This window comes from Pseudochaenichthys georgianus, chromosome 5 (assembly GCF_902827115.2).
Source record: "Pseudochaenichthys georgianus chromosome 5, fPseGeo1.2, whole genome shotgun sequence".
In the NCBI taxonomy this organism is placed as follows: Eukaryota; Metazoa; Chordata; class Actinopteri; order Perciformes; family Channichthyidae; genus Pseudochaenichthys; species Pseudochaenichthys georgianus.
In genome coordinates this window covers 222,859-247,902 of record NC_047507.1, presented here as the reverse complement: position 1 = coordinate 247,902, position 25,044 = coordinate 222,859, and the positions used below count along the sequence as shown (strand labels likewise).

Genomic DNA, 25,044 nt, shown 5'->3' with positions numbered 1-25,044 from the left:
CATGTTCTTTCCTTTATCGCCAGGCTTTCTTTGATAAGGAGTACATCACCAGCCATCCTGAAGACACTGAGAAGATCACACAGCTCAAAGACCTGATGCAGGAGCAGGTGACCGTTTAACGCAACACACTCAACTGCACTTACTGTCCTTTGGATGGATCGTGAATCAGGGACATGTAGAATTCATGCTGTGAGGAATAAAGAAAATACAATGCATATAAAGTAAGGCTTTGGACACTGAAAGGAAGTACATATAGATACAGGAGAGTTTATACTTTTCTAAAAACTCTCCTGTACCTATTGTTCTTCAAAGGCTTTATATATTTATTAGTGCTGTCAAAATTATCGCGTTAACGGCGGTAATTAATTTTTTGAATTAATTGCGTTAAAATATTTAACGCATGTGCAGAATGGCCCGCCCCATACGAGCCACCAGTGGCAGCGCCAGGGTATGGCTGGGGTAGGCTACACCCATACCAAGAAATGGCTTAGCCCCACCATGAGACATGATGTTAAAGTAAGCAAAATAAAGTCTGCCAACTCGCGCGGAGTAAATTGCACAGACAGCAGTTAGTCAGACTGATTTCAGTAGCCACGGTTTTGAAAACTTTTGTCACGTAGTGATCGTCTTCTCAATAGAACATCTTTGATAACGGCGTGGTGTTGTTGCAGGAAGTCCCGACAGAGAATACTCTTGCTGTAGTTCAGGGCAGAGCCATATAATAGTAATAATATGGCTCTGGTACAGGGGTGCACATAACTGGTACGCAGGTTATGGCGTAGTCTGAAATGCGTACCGTCACTTGTGTCACAAAGCGCATTTGCGTACCGACGTACTTGTGAAGCTTTTCCAGAAGGCGGTTAGATCACCGGACGACAGAGTCGGTCTCCGTGTGCACAGACAGGGCTGCTGTTAACGTCGGTCTGTACAACGGAACTGTGCCAAAACTACGCCAACCGGCTGCGGAGGGAGACTCCCCCCTTCACTGGAGACCTGCGCTAAAACAGCTGATCACAACGTTCACCCTCTGTGGTCACGAAGTACTCCACTAGCCCCCCCCCCTCTGTCGACTTTCCTGAAGTACTCCACTAGCCCCCCCCCCCCTCTGTCGACTTTCCTGAAGTACTCCACTAGCCCCCCCCCCCCTCTGTCGACTTTCCTGAAGTACTCCACTAGCCCCCCCCCCCCTCTGTCGACTTTCCTGAAGTACTCCCCCGCTGATAGAAATCAACACGTAATGAATTCAGACCCCACGGTTTGATGATTGATAGGTGTGTGGGTTGTCTTTCATTTTGACATGCAGAAAAATGTTATAATAAACATAGATACTGTGTTAAATGGATATATCCGCCTTCTTTCATTTATCTTTCCATTTCCACAACAATATACATAAATAAATGGCATATTTTGGACATAGTTCGAATGGAGATTAATCATGATTAATTAATTTTTAAGCTGTGATTAATCTGATTAAAAATGTTAATCGTTTGACAGCCCTAATATTTATATATACAGTGGAGGAAATACGTGTTTGATCCCTTGCTGATTCTGTTAGTTTGCCCACTTACTAAGAAATGAACAGTCTATCATTTTAATGGTAGGTTTATTTTAACAGTGAGGGAATTGACATTATATCAAATACTTGTGTCCCACAGTTAAATGCAAACACATCTTTTATATTTCCTTTTGATATTCTCTCTCTCATTCGTCAAATAATATAGACTGTTCATTTCTTTCTAAGTGGGTACATTGCAGTCAATATATATATATATATATATATAAAAAGTAAGCCTTTGGACACTGAAAGGAAGTACAGATAGGTAGGAGAGGTTTTTAGAAGGTTCAGTGAGTGTTAAATGAATGAAAGTGTCATGGATCCGAAACCGAAATATGTGTCTGTCTAAAGAATAACAGAATCTCACAGGTTGTATACACTTCTTTTTGGTTTACATCACACGTCACTTGTTAGACGCTTTTATCCAGAGCGACTCACACACTCAACACTGCGGGCGATCCCCTCAGGAGCACTTTGGGGTGCAGCGTCTCAGGGACACAACGACATGCTGACTGCAGTGGGGTTTGAACCTGTGCTCCCCTGGTCCCAACACTGACGCACTAGGCCACTGCGCCACAAGCCTCCCATACAGCACTATACCGTTGCACCTTTTCCAATCCCATGTTCCAAGACCCTCAATAACAACAACACCTCGCTGCAGACAGACATGTGTACTCGTTAGGTACACTGAAGGATGAAACTCATGAGCATGTCTTAGTACACATGATGATATAGAGGATTTCAACAAAAGTATTTCCCACTGATATTTGATATGTTTCCCCTCAGGTTCACATCCTGGGAGTCGGCCTGGCGGTGCACGAGAAACTGGTGCACCCAGAAATGCGTCCCCTGCACAAAAAGCTGATCGATCAGTTCCAGATGATGAGAAGCAGCCTCTGCCAAGTGAGTTAGAACAAAAACTGCATTTAATATAATAATTATATATCATATAATACTCAGATATTGTACTGGAGCAAAAGTACTCAGATCTTGTACTTGAGTGAAAATAGAAGTACTCAGGTCTGGTTCTTGAGTAAAAGTACTCAGGTCTTGTACTAGAGTGAAAGTAGAAGTACTCAGATCTTGTACTAGAGTAAAAGTAGAAGTACTCAGATATTGTTCTTGAGTGAAAGTAGAAGTACTCAGATCTTGTACTTGAGTGAAAATAGAAGTACTCAGGTCTTGTACTAGAGTGAAAGTAGAAGTACTCAGATCTGGTACTTGAGTAAAAGTACTCAGGTCTTATACTAGAGTGAAAGTAGAAGTACTCAGATCTTGTACTTGAGTAAAAGTAGAAGTACTCAGATCTTGTACTTGAGTGAAAGTAGAAGTACTCATATCTTGTACTTGAGTGAAAGTAGAAGTACCAGAGTGTAGGAATACTCTGTTACAGTAAAAGTCCTGCATTCAAAATGTTACTCAAGTAAAAATAGAAAAGTATTATCCTCAAATGATACTTAAAGTTATGTGTACTTGTATTTGGGTGATGTGTGAATACTCAGTGTTTCTACGTCACGTTGCAGGGTCTTCCTGGTTTAGAGAAATCTGGATCCGGAGCAAACACCCCCCGAGGGATCGTGAGCCCCGAGAGCTTCAAACTGATGCACCGACACAGGTCAGACACACACACACACACACACACACACACACACACACACACACACACACACACACACACACACACACACACACACACACACACACACACACACACACACACACACACACACACACACACACACACACACACACACACACACAACACACACACACACACACACACACACACACACACACACACACACACACACACACACACACACACACACACACACACACACACACACACACACACACACACCATAATACACATATAATTAAAAAGTACACCCACAAATAAGTAAAGAAGTGTTTTATGTGTACAGAAAACTAATCTCATGACTCGAAATAAAACACACATACATTTATCTTCATCCTCCAGTGAGACTTCATCATCACAATTCAAAGTCAAAATACACACATCGTCCTCTCACCATGTTCTCCATCTTTCTTTACAATCACTGATTTCATCCGTCTTTCCACCAGAGAGTGATGCAGGGATGACGTAGTTTTGTATTACAACTTTTAAGGCCGCATCTCTATCTGTGATTCTGGATTATTGCAGAAAATAATCTCTGTGTTAAAGAAATGTTTATGATATTTACACGTTAAGTTCAGCAGGATAATCTCCACATATTAACACCACTTTATGATTTCTGAAGTAAAAAGCTAATGTTGGGCTATAAAGGAACTACAGCACGGTCACATGACTTCACGTCACCACCACTAAGCTAAAGGAGGCTAATGTTGGGCTATAAAGGAACTACAGCACGGTCACATGACTTCACGTCACCACCACTAAGCTAAAGGAGGCTAATGTTGGGCTATAAAGGAACTACAGCACGGTCACATGACTTCACCTCACCACCGCTAAGCTAAAGGTGGCTAATGTTGGGCTATAAAGGAACTACAGCACGGTCACATGACTTCACCTCACCACCGCTAAGCTAATGTTGGGCTATGAAGGAACTACAGCACGGTCACATGACTTCACATCACCACCGCTAAGCTAAAGGTGGCTAATGTTGGGCTATAAAGGTACTACAGCACGGTCACATGACTTCACCTCACCACCGCTAAGCTAAAGGTGGCTAATGTTGGGCTATAAAGGAACTACAGCACGGTCACATGACTTCACCTCACCACCGCTAAGCTAATGTTGGGCTATGAAGGAACTACAGCACGGTCACATGACTTCACATCACCACCGCTAAGCTAAAGGTGGCTAATGTTGGGCTATAAAGGTACTACAGCACGGTCACATGACTTCACCTCACCACCGCTAAGCTAAAGGTGGCTAATGTTGGGCTATAAAGGAACTACAGCACGGTCACATGACTTCACATCACCACCGCTAAGCTAAAGGTGGCTAATGTTGGGCTATAAAGGAACTACAGCACGGTCACATGACTTCACCTCACCACCGCTAAGCTAATGTTGGGCTATGAAGGAACTACAGCACGGTCACATGACTTCACGTCACCACCGCTAAGCTAAAGGAGGCTAATGTTGGGCTATAAAGGAACTACAGCACGGTCACATGACTTCACGTCACCACCGCTAAGCTAATGTTGGGCTATGAAGGAACTACAGCACGGTCACATCACTTCACGTCACCACCGCTAAGCTAAAGGCGGCTAATGTTGGGCTATAAAGGAACTACAGCACGGTCACATGACTTCACGTCACCACCGCTAAGCTAAAGGAGGCTAATGTTGGGCTATAAAGGAACTACAGCACGGTTAAAAGCTCTCCACAGACCTCATTTCAGGATAACAACCAAAAACACTTTCAGAAAATTCGGCCAGGGGACAGGTCTGAGTTTTAGGACTCATTCCTGCACCACTCACTTTCCTCACTGTGTGTTTTCTACCATCTGCTGCACACGTCACACTTTCTGATATTCTACCGTCTCTTTCTCTTTCTGTCTCTTCTCCCATCCTCCCACATCACGCATGGCTGAATCTCCTGCATCGCCTCGTCTCTCTCTGCATGTTTTCGTTGTTTTTTGGCTTTTTTGTTGCCGATTTTCCTCCGCATGGATTCTTGCTCTTCCTTTTTATTCCTCCCTGCAGTCCCATAGCTGTTCTGACAGCTGTACGCCCCCCCTCCTCTCTCTCCTCCCCCTCCTCCAGTGAGACGGTGGGCAGCCTTTTGATCCTGGAGCATCCTGAGGACTTCTACCGCATGCAGGTGAGAGCAAGTAGATTTACTCAAGTACAACTTTAAGGTACTTGTACTTTACTTGAGCAGCACCTGAGTGGCTGACCATCTTTAAGAATTAAGTAAAGACATTGGAGGTATCATTACTGCATCAATGAAGTAAGTCTAAGAGAACACAGTTAACAAATAAGTTACATGAAATACAAATAAAAAAGTAGTTTGTAGATTAAAACATCTCTTAGTGCCTGGATTCAAATAAAAAACAGGCAAAATAACTTCTAATGTTGACTTAAAATGATATATATGTATCGACAGAGGTGGGAAGTAACTAAGTAGATTTACTAAGGTACTGTACTTAAGTACAATTTTGAGGTACTTTCCAGTTTATGCTACTGTGTACTTCTCCTCCTCTACAGTTCAGAGGTAAATGGTGTACTTCTACTCCACTACATGTATTTAATCCCTTTAGTTACTTCACATACGTGAATATGTGGATGAATGATGTGAAATATAACCAAGTGTTAAATCAGACTTTAGTTCCACCTGGAGTAAATCCACCAGCTACCCTGCAGTCTACAAAGTACTTCAGACTAGCTGCACCTTCACCAGCTACCCTGCAGTCTACAAAGTACTTCAGACTAGCTGCACCTTCACCAGCTACCCTGCAGTCTACAAAGTACTTCAGACTAGCTGCACCTTCACCAGCTACCCTGCAGTCTACAAAGTCCTTCAGACTAGCTGCACCTTCACCAGCTACCCTGCAGTCTACAAAGTACTTCAGACTAGCTGCACCTTCACCAGCTACCCTGCAGTCTACAAAGTACTTCAGACTAGCTGCTCCTTCACCAGCTACCCTGCAGTCTACAAAGTACTTCAGACTAGCTGCACCTTCACCAGCTACCCTGCAGTCTACAAAGTACTTCAGACTAGCTGCACCTTCACCAGCTACCCTGCAGTCTACAAAGTACTTCAGACTAGCTGCTCCTCCACCAGCTACCCTGCAGTCTACAAAGTACTTCAGACTAGCTGCTCCTTCACCAGCTACCCTGCAGTCTACAAAGTACTTCAGACTAGCTGCACCTTCACCAGCTTTGAGAACACTTTCATGATCAATCATTATAAAACATATCATATATATTATTCTGAAATGGACCAATCTGCACAACGACTACTTTCACTGTCTTTCACTATATTTAGATGAGAATACTTTCTACTTTCACTTGAGGAACATTTTGAATGCAGGACTTTCACTGTAACAGAGTATTCCTACACTCTGGTACTTCTACTTTACTCAAGTACAAGACCTGAGTACTTCTACTTTTACTCAAGTACAAGATCTGTGTACTTCTACTTTTACTCAAGTACAATATCTGAGTACTTCTACTTTTACTCAAGTACAATATCTGAGTACTTCTACTTTTACTCAAGTACAAGATCTGAGTACTTCTACTTTTACTCAAGTACAATATCTGTGTACTTCTACTTTTACTCAAGTACAATATCTGAGTACTTCTACTTTTACTCAAGTACAAGACCTGAGTACTTCTACTTTTACTCAAGTACAATAACTGAGTACTTCCACTTCTGGTTTTAGGACTCATTTCTGCAGATATTTATAGTTTGTATTTACTAACCATCACAACTTCCTCGTTCCAGGCAAGCCCCTCCTCCTCCAGCCTAAGCTCCACCCACTCCGCTCCCTCTCAGATGATAAACTCCGCCCCCTCCACCATCAGAGGTAATCAATGCATATCAAATCTGTTTTAGACCCATGTATTTATTAAGTTTTTACTTTAAATTTAATTATTTATTTGGTTTGTTATTTTATCTTTTCTTGATTACCCTTTAACTCTTTTATGTATGTGTTTATTTATTTGTTGTTTGTTTATTTTTCAATAACAAATGTATTTTCTTAAGAAAAAAAAAAATATATATAATAATTTAGTTTCTGGGAGAAGGGATGGGATTAAATAAGTGTAAACTTCTTCCCACCACCTTTCAGATGTGTAACTAGGTAGGTCATTTGTTTATATATAATGTGTAAGTCAGTCATATTTTTGTTTATCAATTTGACTCAGTATCATAATTCTCAAGTTTCATTTCATTATTATTATTTTTATTTTTTATTATCTGTTGGGAAAATAGTGAATGTCCTCTTCCAATGTGAGAGTAACATAATAACAAAGGTATCCCAACTGTAGCTGTGAACATGACAGGATGCGTGCTGACCTAGAAGAGCATCAGGACTGCTTGAGGCAGATGATAGCTATGTGATGAACATGATGACTCAGCCTCTATGGAGAGAGACATCAAGCATGCTCATTTCTGACGTGGATCTGAAGTAAACATTGAATACTGCTTTCTATTCCTCCATCTTGTGACTGTGTGACTCCCTCTCTTGGATATCAGCATGTGAAGGACACTGCTCAGGAACTAGTTGATGCTCTGTGTGTGACGACTACTTCCCTCTGGAGAGGATCCCAGATACATGGATCCTGAGGCTGAAGCTCAAGCCGGGGACGAGAGAGAGTTCTCTAACAATTATTGTTTTACATGTTCGAAATAAATCAAATCTCTTGTGTCTGCAGTGGGCTCTCCTTCTCTTCCGGACAAATATCGACACAACCGAGAGATGTTGATGCTGCTGCCGCCTCACAGAGACCGGCCGAGCAGCGCCATGTACTCAAACATCGAGAACGGACAGGTAGGAGGCCAGGGAGTGACTTAATGATGCATTGAAGTGTTAAGTCATTATCTGAATCAGACTCAACTCCTTTTTATGTCTGCTACTTGGAATACCTGAAATTACAATATTTTATTTAAATATGTACGGTGTGTTTCAAGGACATTTAAAAAACCTTAAATCTTAACATGATTTATGCCTCTTCAGCCTACGAACCTCCAGAGGGCTTTGTTCCACCAGGTGATGATCGGACCGTGCAAACCCTGCAGCGACCCAAACCTCTCTGTGGCCGAGAAAGGTGAGAGGACCGTCAGAAAAACAGGAGGAGAAAGATATACAATTGGCATAAGTTGCATGGATTAGCATTAGTTAGCATATGCAGAGAATAGCTAAATAATGGCTTGGCCGATTTGGAATATTTTGGTGCTTTTTAAAAAAAGTATATTGAGGATGTTGAATCAATTTCATCTTTGAATATGAGTTTTGAATCTTCTAAGACTTTCAAATCGACACAAAATGCAGCATACTCATCCCACCAGGGGTAGAAATACGGCCACTTTCTGGTTAAAATTAACATTTCATTTTGCGTAAGAGCGCCGACAGAAAAACAAGAGAAAGATATACAATTGGCTTATTGCATTAATTTGCATTAGTTAGCATATGCAGACGATAGCTAAGAAATAGCTTGGCCGATTTGGACAATTTTGGTGTGTTTTTTTTAGGTATATTGAGGATGTTGAATCAATTCAATCTATGAACGAGAGTTTTGAGTCTTCTAAGACTTTCAAATCAACACACAATTCAGCATAATGAATTATCTGTCATTTTGACGGATTAGAACAAACTCGGAACAGCGCCAACGTTTCCCCGCAGCGAGGCTCCGGTGTTATGCCGTGTTATGCATGCCCGCCAAAAGGAAATGATATCGTTTCCAAACCTAACTTTGCTGAACAAATCATTGAAATGTCTGGGAGAGTTTACGCTGCGCGTGCTCCCGCGAGGTGCAGTGAGCATGGTGCTAACAGTTCACGAGCGTGCGCCCCTCGTCAGAGTCGTGTACAGACCGACGGGTAGTAATGGATTTTGACGGAAATGTCGATCGATCCTGTCCGTCAAAATGAAGGGCAGCGAAAAGGTCTAGCGCCACCTCTGGTTGACACGTGCGAGGAATTTGACTTGGTGTCATGGTGCATTCATAAAAGTAAAAACACAGATAAGAGAACTATTTAAAGAAAACTATAATAACATAAAAAATTATTATGAATAATACAAAATATAGTCAAATATAGCAGTTTTTACATAGAAATAGACTGGAGTTAAATGGAATAAAATGTGGCAGTAATAAATAAAGGAAACAAATATGGCGACATTCTGTTTCCAACTAACATTCCGTTTGACCAAAGTTTGATGAAATAAATAATAATAATACATTTCATTTATAAAGCACACTTTAAAACAACGTCATCTCAAGGTGCTTCACAATGCTATGAGGAGAAAATAATAAAACAAATAAAATAAAAAGCATATTGAATAAAATATGAAATAAATAAATAGATGTTGATTCTCCTCCAGTCCTCACCACCCCCAGTAGCTGGAGTTTGGACAGCGGCACGAGAGACGTCCTCCCTTTCCTCTCGGCTCACGTTGGCGTCATGGCGCCTCCCGTTCCCCCCCGCAACCTGCCACATGGTACGACCCTCTCACTGTGCGCGTGTGTGTGTGTGTGTGTGTGTGTGTGTGTGTCACCTGCATGTTGTCTTGTTTGTTTGTATAAAATATGATGTAAGTAGAAAGAAATACTGACATATTCCTGTAAATGCCTTAGTATGTATGAACTTGGTTGACATAATTTAACAACTTTACAGAAGCGCTCCCACACATTGTATGTGATAGGCTAAGGGGCGGGACATCTCTAAGCAGTCGACCAATCACAACAGAGCCGGCCAGCTAACAAATCAGAGTAGACTGGGCTCTGGTTTCAGACAGAGGGTGAAAAGAGGTGCTGCAGCACAGGAAGTATGAGAGAAATAAAGAGCTTTTTGAACATTCATGCATGGAGACATGTCCCAATAGAGACACTACATACTGATATACACCTGAACATCAGCAGGAGAGGACTCTTTAAAGTAGAGACACTACATACTGATATACACCTGAACATTAGCAGGAGAGGACTCTTTAAAGTAGAGACACTACATACTGATATACACCTGAACATCAGCAGGAGAGGACTCTTTAAAGAAGAGACATTACATACTGATATACACCTGAACATCAGCAGGAGAGGACTCTTTAAAGTAGAGACACTATATACTGATATACACCTGAACATCAGCAGGAGAGGACTCTTTAAAGTAGAGACACTACATACTGGTATACACCTGAACATCAGCAGGAGAGGACTCTTTAAAGAAGAGACACTACATACTGATATACACCTGAATATCAGCATGAAAGGACTCTTTAAAGAAGAGACACTACATACTGATATACACCTGAACATCAGCAGGAGAGGACTCTTTAAAGAAGAGACACTACATACTGGTATACACCTGAACATCAGCAGGAGAGGACTCTTTCAAGTAGAGATACTACATACTGATATACATCTGAACATCAGCAGGAGAGGACTCTTTAAAGTAGAGACACTACATACTGATATACACCTGAACATCAGCAGGAGAGGACTCTTTAAAGAAGAGACACTACATACTGATATACACCTGAACATCAGCAGGAGAGGACTCTTTAAAGTAGAGACACTACATACTGATATACACCTGAACATCAGCAGGAGAGGACTCTTTAAAGAAGAGACACCACATACTGATATACACCTGAACATCATCAGGAGAGGACTCTTTAAAGTAGAGACACTACATACTGATATACACCTGAACATCAGCAGGAGAGGATTCTTTAAAGTAGAGACACTACATACTGATATACACCTGAACATCAGCAGGAGAGGACTCTTTAAAGTAGAGACACTACATACTGATATACACCTGAACATCAGCAGGAGAGGACTCTTTAAAGTAGAGACACTACATACTGATATACACCTGAACATCAGCAGGAGAGGATTCTTTAAAGTAGAGACACTACATACTGATATACACCTGAACATCAGCAGGAGAGGACTCTTTAAAGAAGAGACACTACATACTGATATACACCTGAATATCAGCATGAAAGGACTCTTTAAAGAAGAGACACTACATACTGATATACACCTGAACATCAGCAGGAGAGGACTCTTTAAAGAAGAGACACTACATACTGGTATACACCTGAACATCAGCAGGAGATGACTCTTTAAAGAAGAGACACCACATACTGATATACACCTGAACATCAGCAGGAGAGGACTCTTTAAAGTAGAGACACTACATACTGATATACACCTGAACATCAGCAGGAGAGGACTCTTTAAAGTAGAGACACTACATACTGATATACACCTGAACATCAGCAGGAGAGGACTCTTTAAAGAAGAGACACCACATACTGATATACACCTGAACATCAGCAGGAGAGGACTCTTTAAAGTAGAGACTCTACATACTGATATACACCTGAACATCAGCAGGAGAGGACTCTTTAAAGTAGAGACACTACATACTGATATACACCTGAACATCAGCAGGAGAGGACTCTTTAAAGTAGAGACACTACATACTGATATACACCTGAACATCAGCAGGAGAGGACTCTTTAAAGAAGAGACACCACATACTGATATACACCTGAACATCAGCAGGAGAGGACTCTTTAAAGTAGAGACTCTACATACTGATATACACCTGAACATCAGCAGGAGAGGACTCTTTAAAGTAGAGACACTACATACTGATATACACCTGAACATCAGCAGGAGAGGACTCTTTAAAGAAGAGACACCACATACTGATATACACCTGAACATCATCAGGAGAGGACTCTTTAAAGTAGAGACACTACATACTGATATACACCTGAACATCAGCAGGAGAGGACTCTTTAAAGTAGAGACACTACATACTGATATACACCTGAACATCAGCAGGAGAGGATTCTTTAAAGTAGAGACACTACATACTGATATACACCTGAATATCAGCAGGAGAGGACTCTTTAAAGTAGAGACACTACATACTGATATACACCTGAACATCAGCAGGAGAGGACTCTTTAAAGTAGAGACACTACATACTGATATACACCTGAACATCAGCAGGAGAGGACTCTTTAAAGTAGAGACACTACATACTGATATACACCTGAACATCAGCAGGAGAGGACTCTTTAAAGTAGAGACACTACATACTGATATACACCTGAACATCAGCAGGAGAGGACTCTTTAAAGTAGAGACACTACATACTGATATACACCTGAACATCAGCAGGAGAGGACTCTTTAATATTGTATTTGTATAACACAAGATCAGAGTTATTTACAGTTTCTTAGCTCATTCTAAAGCTTTAAACATTATTATTATTATTATTTAAGCCGTGGACAGTCAAATGTATGTTTCCCTTTCCAGCACAATATAAATGTATTGTTGAGAGCTTGGAAAAGGATGAAAAAAGTTCCCCTTCACACACTCCCTCCTTCACAGACACTTTTCCTGCTGCCTCTCTCTTCCCTTCCTCTCCGTCCTCCCGGTCTCTATCCCGGTCTCTATCCCGGTCTCTATTCCGGTCTCTATTCCGGTCTCTATTCCGGTCTCTATTCCGGTCTCTATCCCGGTCTCTATCCCGGTCTCTATCCCGGTCTCTATTCCGGTCTCTATTCCGGTCTCTATCCCGGTCTCTATCCCGGTCTCTATTCCGGTCTCTATCCCGGTCTCTATTCCGGTCTCTATTCCGGTCTCTATTCCGGTCTCTACCCTCGAGTGAATGAGACGTCCTATTTAAGTCGGAGGATGTAAATAAAGCTGCAAGATTCTCGACACACTTCCCCTTTTCTCCGTCAGAAACAGGAAGTGTCGCAACTCTTGGAGGAAACATTTTTCACTCTAATGTTTATGAGCTGCTTGGATTCAGCAGCAGTTCATTGTTTGATTAAATCTACGGTGGCCGACAAACGCAAACGCGTAATGAAACCAAAAATGATTATATAACGACTGCTACTACTGCTCATTTTATCTCATTTTCAGAGACACTTTAATGATAGTAGGGATAATTCAAACAGCTCTCATCACGAGGTACTTCAGATTAGTTTCACTCCGTTAGAAACCTAGCCAAACTCACAATTCGAACGCACTCTTCCTCCTCCTCTTCTTCTTCTCTGGTTTGAGGTTGTCTCTCAGTCAGTCCTGCTGTGTCTCCCCCTGTAGGGCAACACCTGTCGATGCACTTTGACGCTTTCCACCACCAGGTCAGCGACCTTCCTCCAGCTCTCCCTGCGCGATCCTTAAGAAAGGTACCCTCCTCTTCCTCCTCCTCCTCTTCATCCTCTTCCTCCTCCTCCCCTTCACTCCTGCTGTTGGTCTGGATGAATGTCTGTCTGTTAGTCTGCAGCCCCCAAAGAAACGTTACTATTTGAGTGCATTTCTTTGTTTCCATTTCAAGTTGCACGAAATGGGCTGTTTTTCTTTTGGTCAGATTTTGGATGCTGATACACTGATCAGCCAAACTGGAAAACGAACACACTGTTAGCGTGTGCTGTTTCAAGTCCAGCATGTCCCTCTGAGTTCCTGTTTAATGCTCACAGCTCACAGTTCAATACATCAACCTTGACTTTAAAATAATCTGAGAGCTTTCAGATTGCAGTTTAAAGAAATATGATATTCTTCTCCTTTATTGTACCGTCTGGTTTCCTGTCTGTGTTTTCTGGTTTTCCTCCTATTTTCTGAGGTGTTTCTGTCTAGTTTTTTGTGCTTCTTTTCTATCTTCCCCATGGATATGAATATGATCATTAATTCCTATCACGCAGAAATATATACTAGCAACTGCAAAATCTGTTTTGATAACTTACATTTACCACTTTATTCTAAGCAACAGTTTGTACATTTATTTTCATTTTCAGAGACACTTTCATGATAGTAGGGTGTCAGTATTAAGGTCAAACTTAAGGAGAAACGCACTGCAGTATCAAAAAACATGCAAATAAAAACACACGTGCCATGCTTTGTGTTTTATAACTTATTAATTATCCCATCGAAGATTTGAACTGGTTTCTGATTCTCACGCTCATTTTCTCCATTCCACACATTTAATCTACTAAATCCTGCCATTGTGCTTGAATTAAGTGATCCTCCTAATAACAATAACAACAATAATAATAAAGTATGTGTGCTGTTCTCTCTCTCTCCAGTCTCCCCTTCACCCTATACCTGCCTCGCCCACCAGTCCTCAGTCCGTCCTGGATGGCAGTAGCTCCACTCTGTCGGGCAGCGCCAGCTCTGGGGTCTCCTCCCTCAGCGAGAGTAATTTCGGCCCCCCGCCCTCCTCCTCCTGCGACCCCCCTATCGGCCCCCTGGATTCAGCCCCCATTAGCGCCGTGGACCCCGAGGACCTGGACTACCAACCCATCCGATTCAGTGGCTCCGAATCCGAAGTTGTGGGAGGAAACATCCAACAAGACCTCCAGAATATTCACTATTATCATCACTACATCCCCCATCTTCCGCCACTTTACCACCTCCATCACGAGCCCCCCGCCCTGCCCCCTAAACCATACCTCAGAGAGGGGTGCATCCCTGAAGAAGACACCCAAACACTGATGCCTCGCCCCATGCCGAGAAAAATCTCCCAGCCGATCATCGCTGCGACGAAAGAGGAGCAGGCGAAGGTGGCGTGGGAAACTGGGGTCAGCGAGGAGTAACGGGCGGGATCTAAATGTATAAACTTTTAATTCCAGAAGAAAGAATAAACTCGGAGTCGCTCTGATAACCAAACTAATGGAACATTTATATACTCGACTTTATCAGCTGAATCACTTTCACCAGACCCTCATGTTTCTTCCTGTCTGAGCACAATCAATGAATTCATCATCGTAATGTCGCACCTGTACTGAAAAGGCCACCATTGAGAGTTTGGAAATACCTTTTTTCGCCATAGAATCCCCCCTCGACGAATGATGTTGGTGGCAAATCATACATTTCTGATCACGTAGAAACCAAATTCAGACATCAGGAATTACTCAGAAGCTTCTTCATACGACCTCTGAGACCATACCATCGAAACCATCTGCCAATGGAAAACTGGACCGCTAATAACGTTGCATCCTTACTGAAATTGCACAGACTCATGGGATTTCACTTTGACTCATAGGATTTTAATGTACACACTTTTTACAGAAGCGGGAATAAACCGGGACTAACTCTCTCCGATCCGATAACCAAACGAATGGAGCATTTAAATACTCAACGTCATCAGCAGAAACAACATTTAACAATTCCTCATTAACGTTAAGATCCCCATTTATTTATCCCTGAGGGGAAATTAAATGTTTTTACATGTTGCATCCTGACTGAGCACAGTTAGCTTGATTTATGTTGTATCTGTACTGTAATTGCACAGACTGATGAGATTTCATTTTGACTCATAACATTATCATGGGGGATCAAACACGCGTGATTTAAATTGACAAAACCTTTCCCAGAAGATAGATTACATTAAGATACATTAAGATATGTTAAGATACGACACGTTACTATTCAATATGTTACTATTCAATATGTTACTATTCCATACATTACAATTCCATACAAACCGTTACTAATCGATACGATACTTTTCGATACGATTCGATACGTTACTATTCGATACGTTACTATTCGAACGTTACTATTCGATACGTTAATATTCGAACGTTACTATTCGATACGTTACTATTCAATACTTTACGATTCCATAAGTTACTATCAGATTCGATTTGTTACTATTCGATACGTTACTATTCGATACGTTACTATTCAATACTTTACGATTCCATAAGTTACTATCAGATTCGATTTGTTACTATTCCATACAATCCGTTACTAATCGATACGATACTTTTCGTTACTATTCGATACGTTACTATTCGATACGTTACTATTCGAACGTTACTATTCGATACGTTAATATTCGAACGTTACTATTCGATACGTTACTATTCAATACTTTACGATTCCATAAGTTACTATCAGATTCGATTTGTTACTATTCGATACGTTACTATTCGATACGTTAATATTCGATACGTTACTATTCGATACGTTACTATTCGATACGTTACTATTCGAACGTTACTATTCGATACGTTACTATTCGATACGTTAATATTCGATACGTTGCTATTCGATACGTTACTATTCGATACGTTACTATTCGATACGTTAATATTCGATACGTTGCTATTCGATACGTTAATATTCAATACGTTACTATTCGATACGTTACTATTCGAACGTTACTATTCGATACGTTACTATTCGATATGTTACTATTCAATACTTTACGCTTCCATAAGTTACTATCAGATTCGATTTGTTACTATTCCATAAGTTACTATTCGCTATATTACTATTTGATACAATACGTAACAATACGATTCGAAACACTTCATTTTCCTCGTAAGGAAATATGTTTTGGACCCAAATCATAAACACTACACGGTACAGGACAGAAGACATATTCACACATGACTACATGAACACAAATACACAGAATAAACCGAGAGATGCTCCGATAAACAAACTCACCGGACATTTGAATAACTTTATCAGCAGAAACACCATTCACCAAACCGTCGTTGCATCCTCTCTGAGCAGTCTGCTTTATTTACTATTTAATCACTAAATCCATCATAATAATGTTCCACCTGTCCATCTCTTGTGATTTAATTTGAATTCATAACATTATCACGCAGAAGATTAAAGATTTCATATAAAAATGAAGAATCATCCCGTGATGTGACATCGCTCTGAAGACAAGCAGCACTTTAACAAAGCAACAGAGCACCAAAACAAAAAGCAATTACAATTTAAATTGTTACGAGTGCATTTTAGATTCTACACAAGCAGAGAGTGACGACCTTCCTGTAAACAAATAAATAATAATAATAAACACAAACAAACGACGGATTCTCCAACAAACGACCGGCGAAAAAGTATATATATTTTCCCACAGGAACATCAAAGTATGTAGATAAATGTAACACAGTATATATAAGTATATACATCTAATTTATATTTAATCGTAATACTTTTGACTGAAGGTGAAGTGTAGAAATATGCAAGATGAACGGCGTCCCGAGCCGAGGACGTGCACAAACACACAGAAATAATTTAATTTAAACTTGAGGATCAACAAGAGGATCAACAACGTTTTTAGAGAATAATAACTATAATAAATATACACTTTTTGCCATTTTTTTAAACAATGACTGTACATTTTTAAAGTGTTTTGTATGCATGTTCATTTATTAAGACTTTGAGCACTGGATGTCTTGATAGACGTGGAGTAAAACTACTGTGAACGAACATTTTATTTTATTTTTTGTTATGTTGTTATCTTAAAATGTGAAACTCTGTTCTTTTTAAGCCACCAGTTTAAATGATGTACATATTGTCCTTTGTTTAATTGCGCCTCTCCTTTGTGTTGGACACATTTAAAGGACCTTTTAACGTTATATTACTTTAAAATATGTTAAAATATATGGCAGGGGATATCTTTCTTCTTCTTTTGTTGCAATTAATACAAGAACTGCAAATGTGGATCCTTCTGCCACTGAAAATAGTCCCCATGAAACCACAGGAAAATAATTATGTTTTTTTTATGTTTAAATATAATTAAACTACATATTTACAAGCCATTTCAACCCCAATAAGTCCAGGTCAATGTTGCTTAATTTTGCAGATTTGTTAAGATTTTCTTTTTTATTATTTAGCATTTTCTATCTTTTTTTTTTTAAATGGTATTTTCCTGCACAAACTCAGCTGTTACACTTGCTTTTATTAAGTGAATTTAACACGTTTGAAAACGGCTAAAAGCACCAGTTTAGGATGAAATCCCAACATGGCTGTGTGGTGTTATTCTCACACTGTACATTATGATTAACAAGTTTATATTTTATTTATTTAAATCATTTGAGTGATATTGGAGATAATTAACACAGAGAGAGAGGGAAAAGTTGTGTTGATATACACACACTGACATGATAAATATACGCTGTTAAATGTATTACATTTAAAGGCTGATTCGCTCTGTCCACTCTAGTCAATAGGTGCACCAAGCTGAAGCTAATGCTAATAGAAGCTTCCTGCAGGAAATCCTTCATTAGGATTATATTTCTGTATAAATTCTGTAATTTTTTTATATGCATGATAGAAACCCCTTTTGATTCAACAGAATTAAGAATCTAAAATGGTCATAAAGTTACTAATAAAAATGACGAACTTCAAAAAGATGGATTTATTACAGGACTGACTGTTAGCTTGGTGGAGCTAATGATAGCACACTTAGTTTATTCTCACTGCTCCTGTGAACACAATAAAGTAACGTTTGGGAAAACAAAATTAACTATGCAAAGCCTGCTACGATCACAAGACGTTTTAATATTCGATGTCCACTTTAAATTATTTAGGGTTTTTGGAGTTGTACGGTGGCCGACAGGTGCAACCACGCTGCAGCTTCAGAAAGGATGCAGATATAAAAACCCAAATGTTCCAGATGAAGAAACATCTTCAGCAACTTGACAACACATGCATCGTTTAGAGAACATTCAGCAACTTGAGGAGACATGCGCAGTTTACTAAAAGCTGCAGAAACCAGACGCTGAAGAAGCTCAAAACACAACGGAGACCAGGGGACACTAAAGAGTGACGCACACAGCTGGAGACCAGGGGACACTAAAGAATGACGCACACAGCTGGAGACCAGGGGACACTAAAGAGTGACGCACACAGCTGGAGACCAGGGGACACTAAAGAGTGACGCACACAGCTGGAGACCAGGGGACACTAAAGAGTGACGCACACAGCTGGAGACCAGGGGACACTAAAGAGTGACGCACACAGCTGGAGACCAGGGGACACTAAAGAGTGACGCACACAGCTGGAGACCAGGGGACACTAAAGAGTGACGCACACAGCTGGAGACCAGGGGACACTAAAGAGTGACGCACACAGCTGGGAGACCGGGGGACACTAAAGAGTGACGCACACAGCTGGAGACCAGGGGACACTAAAGAGTGATGCACACAGCTGGAGACCAGGGGACACTAAAGAGTGACGCACACAGCTGGAGACCAGGGGACACTAAAGAGTGACGCACACAGCTGGGAGACCGGGGGACACTAAAGAGTGACGCACACAGCTGGGAGACCGGGGGACACTAAAGAGTGACGCACACAGCTGGGAGACATTCAGGATTATAGAGCTGAACAACTGTCTCTGTTATTCTGGCTCATAACTGTGAGAGTTTGTCAGTATATCTGAAATGACTAGCTTCACTCTTTAGTGTCCCTTGGGGTGTTTGAGGACGGTTCCAATGTCCAGCATACTTGGAATTCTACCGAGACCGGCGTACTTCGTAGCGAGAAATTTCGAGGCTGCACATGTGTAGACTCCGCGGTCTTAGAATCCCCACAATGCTTTGCGCACGGACCAATTTCCAAATCTTTGGCGGAAATCGTGCTCCATTTAAGGCGGGGCCTCGCATATGACGCACACCTGTTAGCCTGTTCCACCATTCTTTGTTTTCTGAGGCTAGGAAGGATTCTTGCCTCGCTTCTGAAGGACCTGACTCGGAAGACATGTGCTACCAAGGAAGCGTCCTCGACATTGAGAAACACCCCTGGTCTCCCAGCTGTGTGTGTCACTCTTTAATGTCCCCTGGTCTCCCAGCTGTGTGCGTCAATCTTTAATGTCCCCTGGTCTCCCAGCTGTGTGCGTCACTCTTTAATGTCCCCTGGTCTCCCAGCTGTGTGTGTCACTCTTTAGTGTGCCCTGGTCTCCCAGCTGTGTGCGTCACTCTTTAGTGTCCCCTGGTCTCCCAGCTGTGTGCGTCACTCTTTAATGTCCCCTGGTCTCCCAGCTGTGTGCGTCACTCTTCAGTGTCCCTTGGTCTCCCAGCTGTGTGTGTCACTCTTTAATGTCCCCTGGTCTCCCAGCTGTGTGTGTCACTCTTTAGTGTCCCCTGGTCTCCCAGCTGTGTGCGTCAGTCTTTAGTGTCCCCTGGTCTCCGCTTCTTCAGCGTTTTGTATTTGCAGCGTTTGGTTTCTGCAGCTTTCAGTAAACGCTGCCATGTCTCCTCAAGTTGCTGAATGTCCTCTAAATGCTGCAGGTGTTGTCAAGTTGCTGAAGATGTTTCTTCCTGTGGAACATTTGGGTTTTTATTTCTGCATGTTTGCGCAGTTTTAGCGCGTTTGCACCTTTCGGCCACCGCACATTATACTGACCTCTCACTTCGAGTAGCACTCAGCATGTTGAGGCACTAAAACTCAAACACATGTTTTTGTATTTAGTTTTTCGTACACACTGTGATGGATGTAAAGCGGAGGGGTTGTATTTCTGTGTACATAAACAAGCAGAGAGTATTTATACGGACCATAAAGGGCAAACCTTGTAAACATGTAGATTGTGATGTCTCACCTTTCTGATGTTAAACTGTTTTCAAACCTAGAAAACAGAAAACAAAATCTCCTTTTGTCGAATTATTCTGATTTATGTCAGGGCAGCTGAGGGTTTATTATTATTATTATTATTTTGTGTATTTTTGCATCAACGACAAATCCAGATGGTGACTATGATGGGATGTCTTTGTACAACGATGCTAATTTCTTCTGTGTATATAAAAGTCTCTATTGTGTTAGCATGGGTATAAACTGTGACGTGTCTGACAGTAGATGTAAATACTCACGTTTCTTTTTTCCTACTCACTAAACAAACTGCTGTGTTGTGGATTCATGATTAATGACATTAAACCATATTGTTTTATTGACTCAGTTACGATCCCGTCTGACTTCATTTCACATGTTGGAGTTAAAGGTAACCTATCATGCTATTTTTAGGCAAATATCAAAAACATGTCTGAAGTGTTTTGCTCAAAATACCAAACAGATCACCCATTCTAGCCATGCCTCATATCCAGTGGCGTTTTTATATGTACAAAAGTGGTGGGGCACAAAAAACGTAGAGCTAAGCTTCTGCAGAGAGGTTCATGGCTGGTGAGGCACTGACTCTTCAGGTTTACAAATATTATATTTTGACCTAAATCAAAATATAATATTATTTTCAAAAGCCTCTTTAGTCTGATGCTTCGATTAATTTTGAACAGACAGTTCAACAAAAGGATACCCAAAAAAATGTAATTTTATCATTTAAATATTGAATTGTTCTCTCTTAGTAAGATCCCATTTTCAATACAATTGTGGTCTTACCTTGACTTGAAGATGAAGTCCATTTGCCTATCCCTCTGGACAAACATCTCTATTACTTTTTTGTAAAAGTCCTCCTTATGTTCTTGTAGTTTCAAAAGTCTATCATAAATCCAATCGATAGATTTATGATTAGAACATTATAAAAGTAGGGTAGACATGTGGATATTATCCAGCTGAACAAAACGTGCATTTATCTAACAGGTACGTTTCCCACAGATCTTATTTTTGAGCTATTTTCTAAAATCCTATGGAGAAATCTCATCACTTTTTTGTGGAGGGAAGCCGTGCGCAGCTTACTTCCTGGTTTTAGGACGCGTCACTGCAGCTCTCTCCTCTCCTCTTCACACACCACACCTTTCGCGGCACACATACTTACAGCTAATCAGCTTTGAATTATGTGAGATGTAATATGGTAGGGATGGCAGCTCAGTGCCCCTATGCAGGGGCGGTTCTAGGGGGGGGGGGGGGCAGTGCCCCCCTAACACTGCCTTTGGACCCCCCTGTGGCCCCACTGAAAATGAAAAAAAAAAGGTTTATGATTAAACGATTTCTTGGCTGACGGAATAGGTGGAACTAACGATATTTGTAATTCTAGTCGGACCCATTAGAGAGAGCACACCTTTATCTATTTCATATAGTTGCAACAAATAAAGTAAGAAATCATTCCAATGTGTACTATAAGACAGTAACACAAATTAAAAACAGTTTAAATGAGGAGTGATTAGTCAAATATGCATAAATAAAAAGAAAGAATGCTAAGATAAGATAAGAATAAAGAATAAGATAAGAATAAGATAAGAATAAACAAGTTTAAATGATTTGTTATTGGTTGTGATCATATTCTAAAGTTGTTTGGATTATTGAAAAGTATACAGCTCCCTTTCATCTGAGTGTAAATTCATGCTGTGCTCAAAGTGCACCAGATTGATGCATTTCACTTCAACATTTAAAAAAACATCTTCCCGGGGGTGCATGCCCGGACCCTAGAGGATGTGAGGCCCACCCCCAAATAAAGCAGGTTAAAATAATTAAATTGCATACATTATCTTTTAGTAAACACTGGAAACGGGTCCCACAGACCAAACAGCACTCAAAGGTTAAAGGTCAGCATATAATAATGTTAAAATGTGCTAAATATATACACTGCAAAAAACTAAAAAAGAGGAGTAAAAGTAGCTCACGACTTGTTTTATTTTTTGAAAGTAGCTCTCATCCTAAAAAAGGTTGGAGACACCTGCATTAGAGAGTAAAAACTGTAACTATAAGTATCTGAAATAAATATGTGTAATGAAACAAATACCAATAACTGTATTGCATTGTTTTCTTATGCGCAATTACTTCATACTGTCTTTGTCTTTTTCGCCCTGCATTTATTGGGCCCCCATCAGAAAATAACTGGCCCCCCCACTCAAATTGATCTAGAACCGCCACTGCCCCTATGGTAATTATTTTTTTGCCACACACATTAAATTGAAAAATACTCTGAGCATGTGCAATGTAGTTTTTACAGTCACCGTTCACTCAGACAGTGAGAGGGAGGGGCAGGATCGGGCTTTGTCCCACATGGCTCTAAACAGCTCAATAGGCACACACTGTAGACACTGATTAGAAGAACACAGACTAAAACAGCAATGAGACAAATCAGATGATTAAACATGATCTTACAATATATTTTATATATATATATTTTTTTTTGCAATCATTATTTTTAAAGGTCCCATGTCATGGCCATTTCCACTGATCATAGTTCCATTGTTGAGGTCTACTAGAATAGATTTATACTGTGCAATTTTCCAAACTCACATTGGTTTCGCATACAGCATCTCTGTAAAGTATGTGTATTCACTCTCTCCACTAAACGGCTCGTTGCAGCTCTTGCCCCGCCCCCCCCTCCCTGTGAGCCCAGTGTGCTCCGATTGGTCGGGACCAGTCGGGACGTAGTGAATCGCGCTGAACTCCGTGGAGGTGTGATTTCCTTGTTTAGCGATACACAGCGAAACACAGCGAAACTCACCCTGAGCACACACAAAGTCACAGCCGAAGTAAAAACAATAAGTGTGGCTTGATACTGAGGAAGAAAAAGGTTGATAAACGCTGTGAGAATGGGTCTGCAGAGAGAATTTCCCCAAGATCCCAACTGTCTGTTATCAGCCTGCAGCCAGGGAGGAGAAACCAGCTGAGCTGCACTGAGTGTGTGAGGAAGTCCGTGGATTGGTCAATTTGGACCAATCAGCGGGGGCTTAACGTAACGGCTCCGCGGACGTAACGTAATGGCTCCACGGATTGGTCCATTTCGTTCCGGGGACGACAAGACATCATGATGTCCCCGGAAGAATCAAATGGACAGTGACGTGTCTCCAACGAGGCGTTTTGGGGAGGTATTTTCTGTGTTAGAGTTTTACTCCCTACATGGTGTACTTTGAGGGTTTTGACTCTGCACACCGTTTACATGCATAAAAACCTTCATAACAACAAGGGGACGGGCGATAACCGGAAAAGCATGACATGTCACCTTTAATACTTTATGTGCCCTACCTGCCCCTAATGACCAGTCGCCGCCACTGCTCATATCCCTTTATTTCACTTCCTGTTTCAAAAGTGCTGATTCTGGGTATAAAGCTTTGAAAAAGAAAAAATTGATTAAAAAGAGGGGCGGAGCTTATGCCTGCTCATGCGGGAGATTCTACCGGCAGATACTGCCGTGATGAAACGCCATATCATGGATTATCAAGAATTCTCTCTGAAACAGTCTGGAGCTCAAAGGCTTTCTCTCTTGCCGGTGTCGGTACCAGATGTGTTCGGGGTACCAGATGTGTTCGGGTGTATTTCCGTCGCATCCGTCATATTTTACGGCAACTCAAGAGGGCCATCACGGTCAAATTACGAACATTTAAACATAGCCGACACTTCATTCTTTACTTTGTCCGTTATTATATGTAGAAGATTATACTTTTTCTCCGTCATGTTGTTTCCATAGCAACAACTTCAAACAGGCATAGCCTACACTTCATTCTTTGCTTTGTCAGTTATTATATCTAGAAGATATACATTTTTTCTCCATCATGTTGTTTCCATAGCAACAACTTCAAACAATAACAACTAACCGCTAGCCGCAAAGCTAGCATCACAGCCCCTGCTCCGTTTTTGGAGACTTTGCACACGTTTTCACAAACATTTTCACTGCGCTAGGAGTACTTCCATTCGTTTCGTCTTGATCTGTAGATGTGATTTGATGTGTCGTGTGTCTCCCAACTCCTCTCCAAAGTTCAGATACTATATAAAATACTAAAAGGTAAATAAAACATTAAACATAATGACAAAATAACAACCTGAAAGATATGTATTCTATCTACACATTTCGTAATTATCTAATCTAGTGGCCTTATAAAAGTGTTGGCTAAAGTAAATATATATTTTTTTTAAATTGTAAATAATTAGAAACATTATTTATGTGCACAAGTACATGGGACCCCACCATAGCACCCCACACATAACAAGCTGTCCCGAGTTCCTCCGGCTGCAGTTCCGCATACGGCTGGTGTGTGGCAGCAGAGCGCTGGGAGCAGAGGGAGGTGAGTATATGACGGATATGACGGATGACGGATATGACGGAAATACACCCGAACACATCTGGTACCTACACCGGTTATACCACAAGGTCAGTTCCTTTTTACTTCCTGCTTCTTCA

The 25,044-nt window shown here is 41.0% G+C and overlaps 1 protein-coding gene across 1 annotated transcript in view; it reads left to right on the top strand.

Moving 5' to 3' along the window:
* The window catches only part of LOC117447295 (dedicator of cytokinesis protein 3-like), a 28,190-nt gene extending 9,268 nt beyond the window's left edge, over positions 1–18,922 (top strand). The window contains exons 10-19 of the mRNA XM_071203243.1: positions 24–107; positions 2,342–2,458; positions 3,079–3,170; positions 5,290–5,347; positions 6,974–7,055; positions 7,906–8,021; positions 8,208–8,298; positions 9,573–9,689; positions 13,324–13,409; positions 14,304–18,922. Of these exons, the coding sequence (XP_071059344.1) occupies positions 24–107; positions 2,342–2,458; positions 3,079–3,170; positions 5,290–5,347; positions 6,974–7,055; positions 7,906–8,021; positions 8,208–8,298; positions 9,573–9,689; positions 13,324–13,409; positions 14,304–14,813 (1,353 nt within the window). The 3' untranslated portion in view covers positions 14,814–18,922. The remainder of the gene's footprint in view (positions 1–23; positions 108–2,341; positions 2,459–3,078; positions 3,171–5,289; positions 5,348–6,973; positions 7,056–7,905; positions 8,022–8,207; positions 8,299–9,572; positions 9,690–13,323; positions 13,410–14,303) is intronic.
* Positions 18,923–25,044: the final 6,122 nt, after the last annotated feature.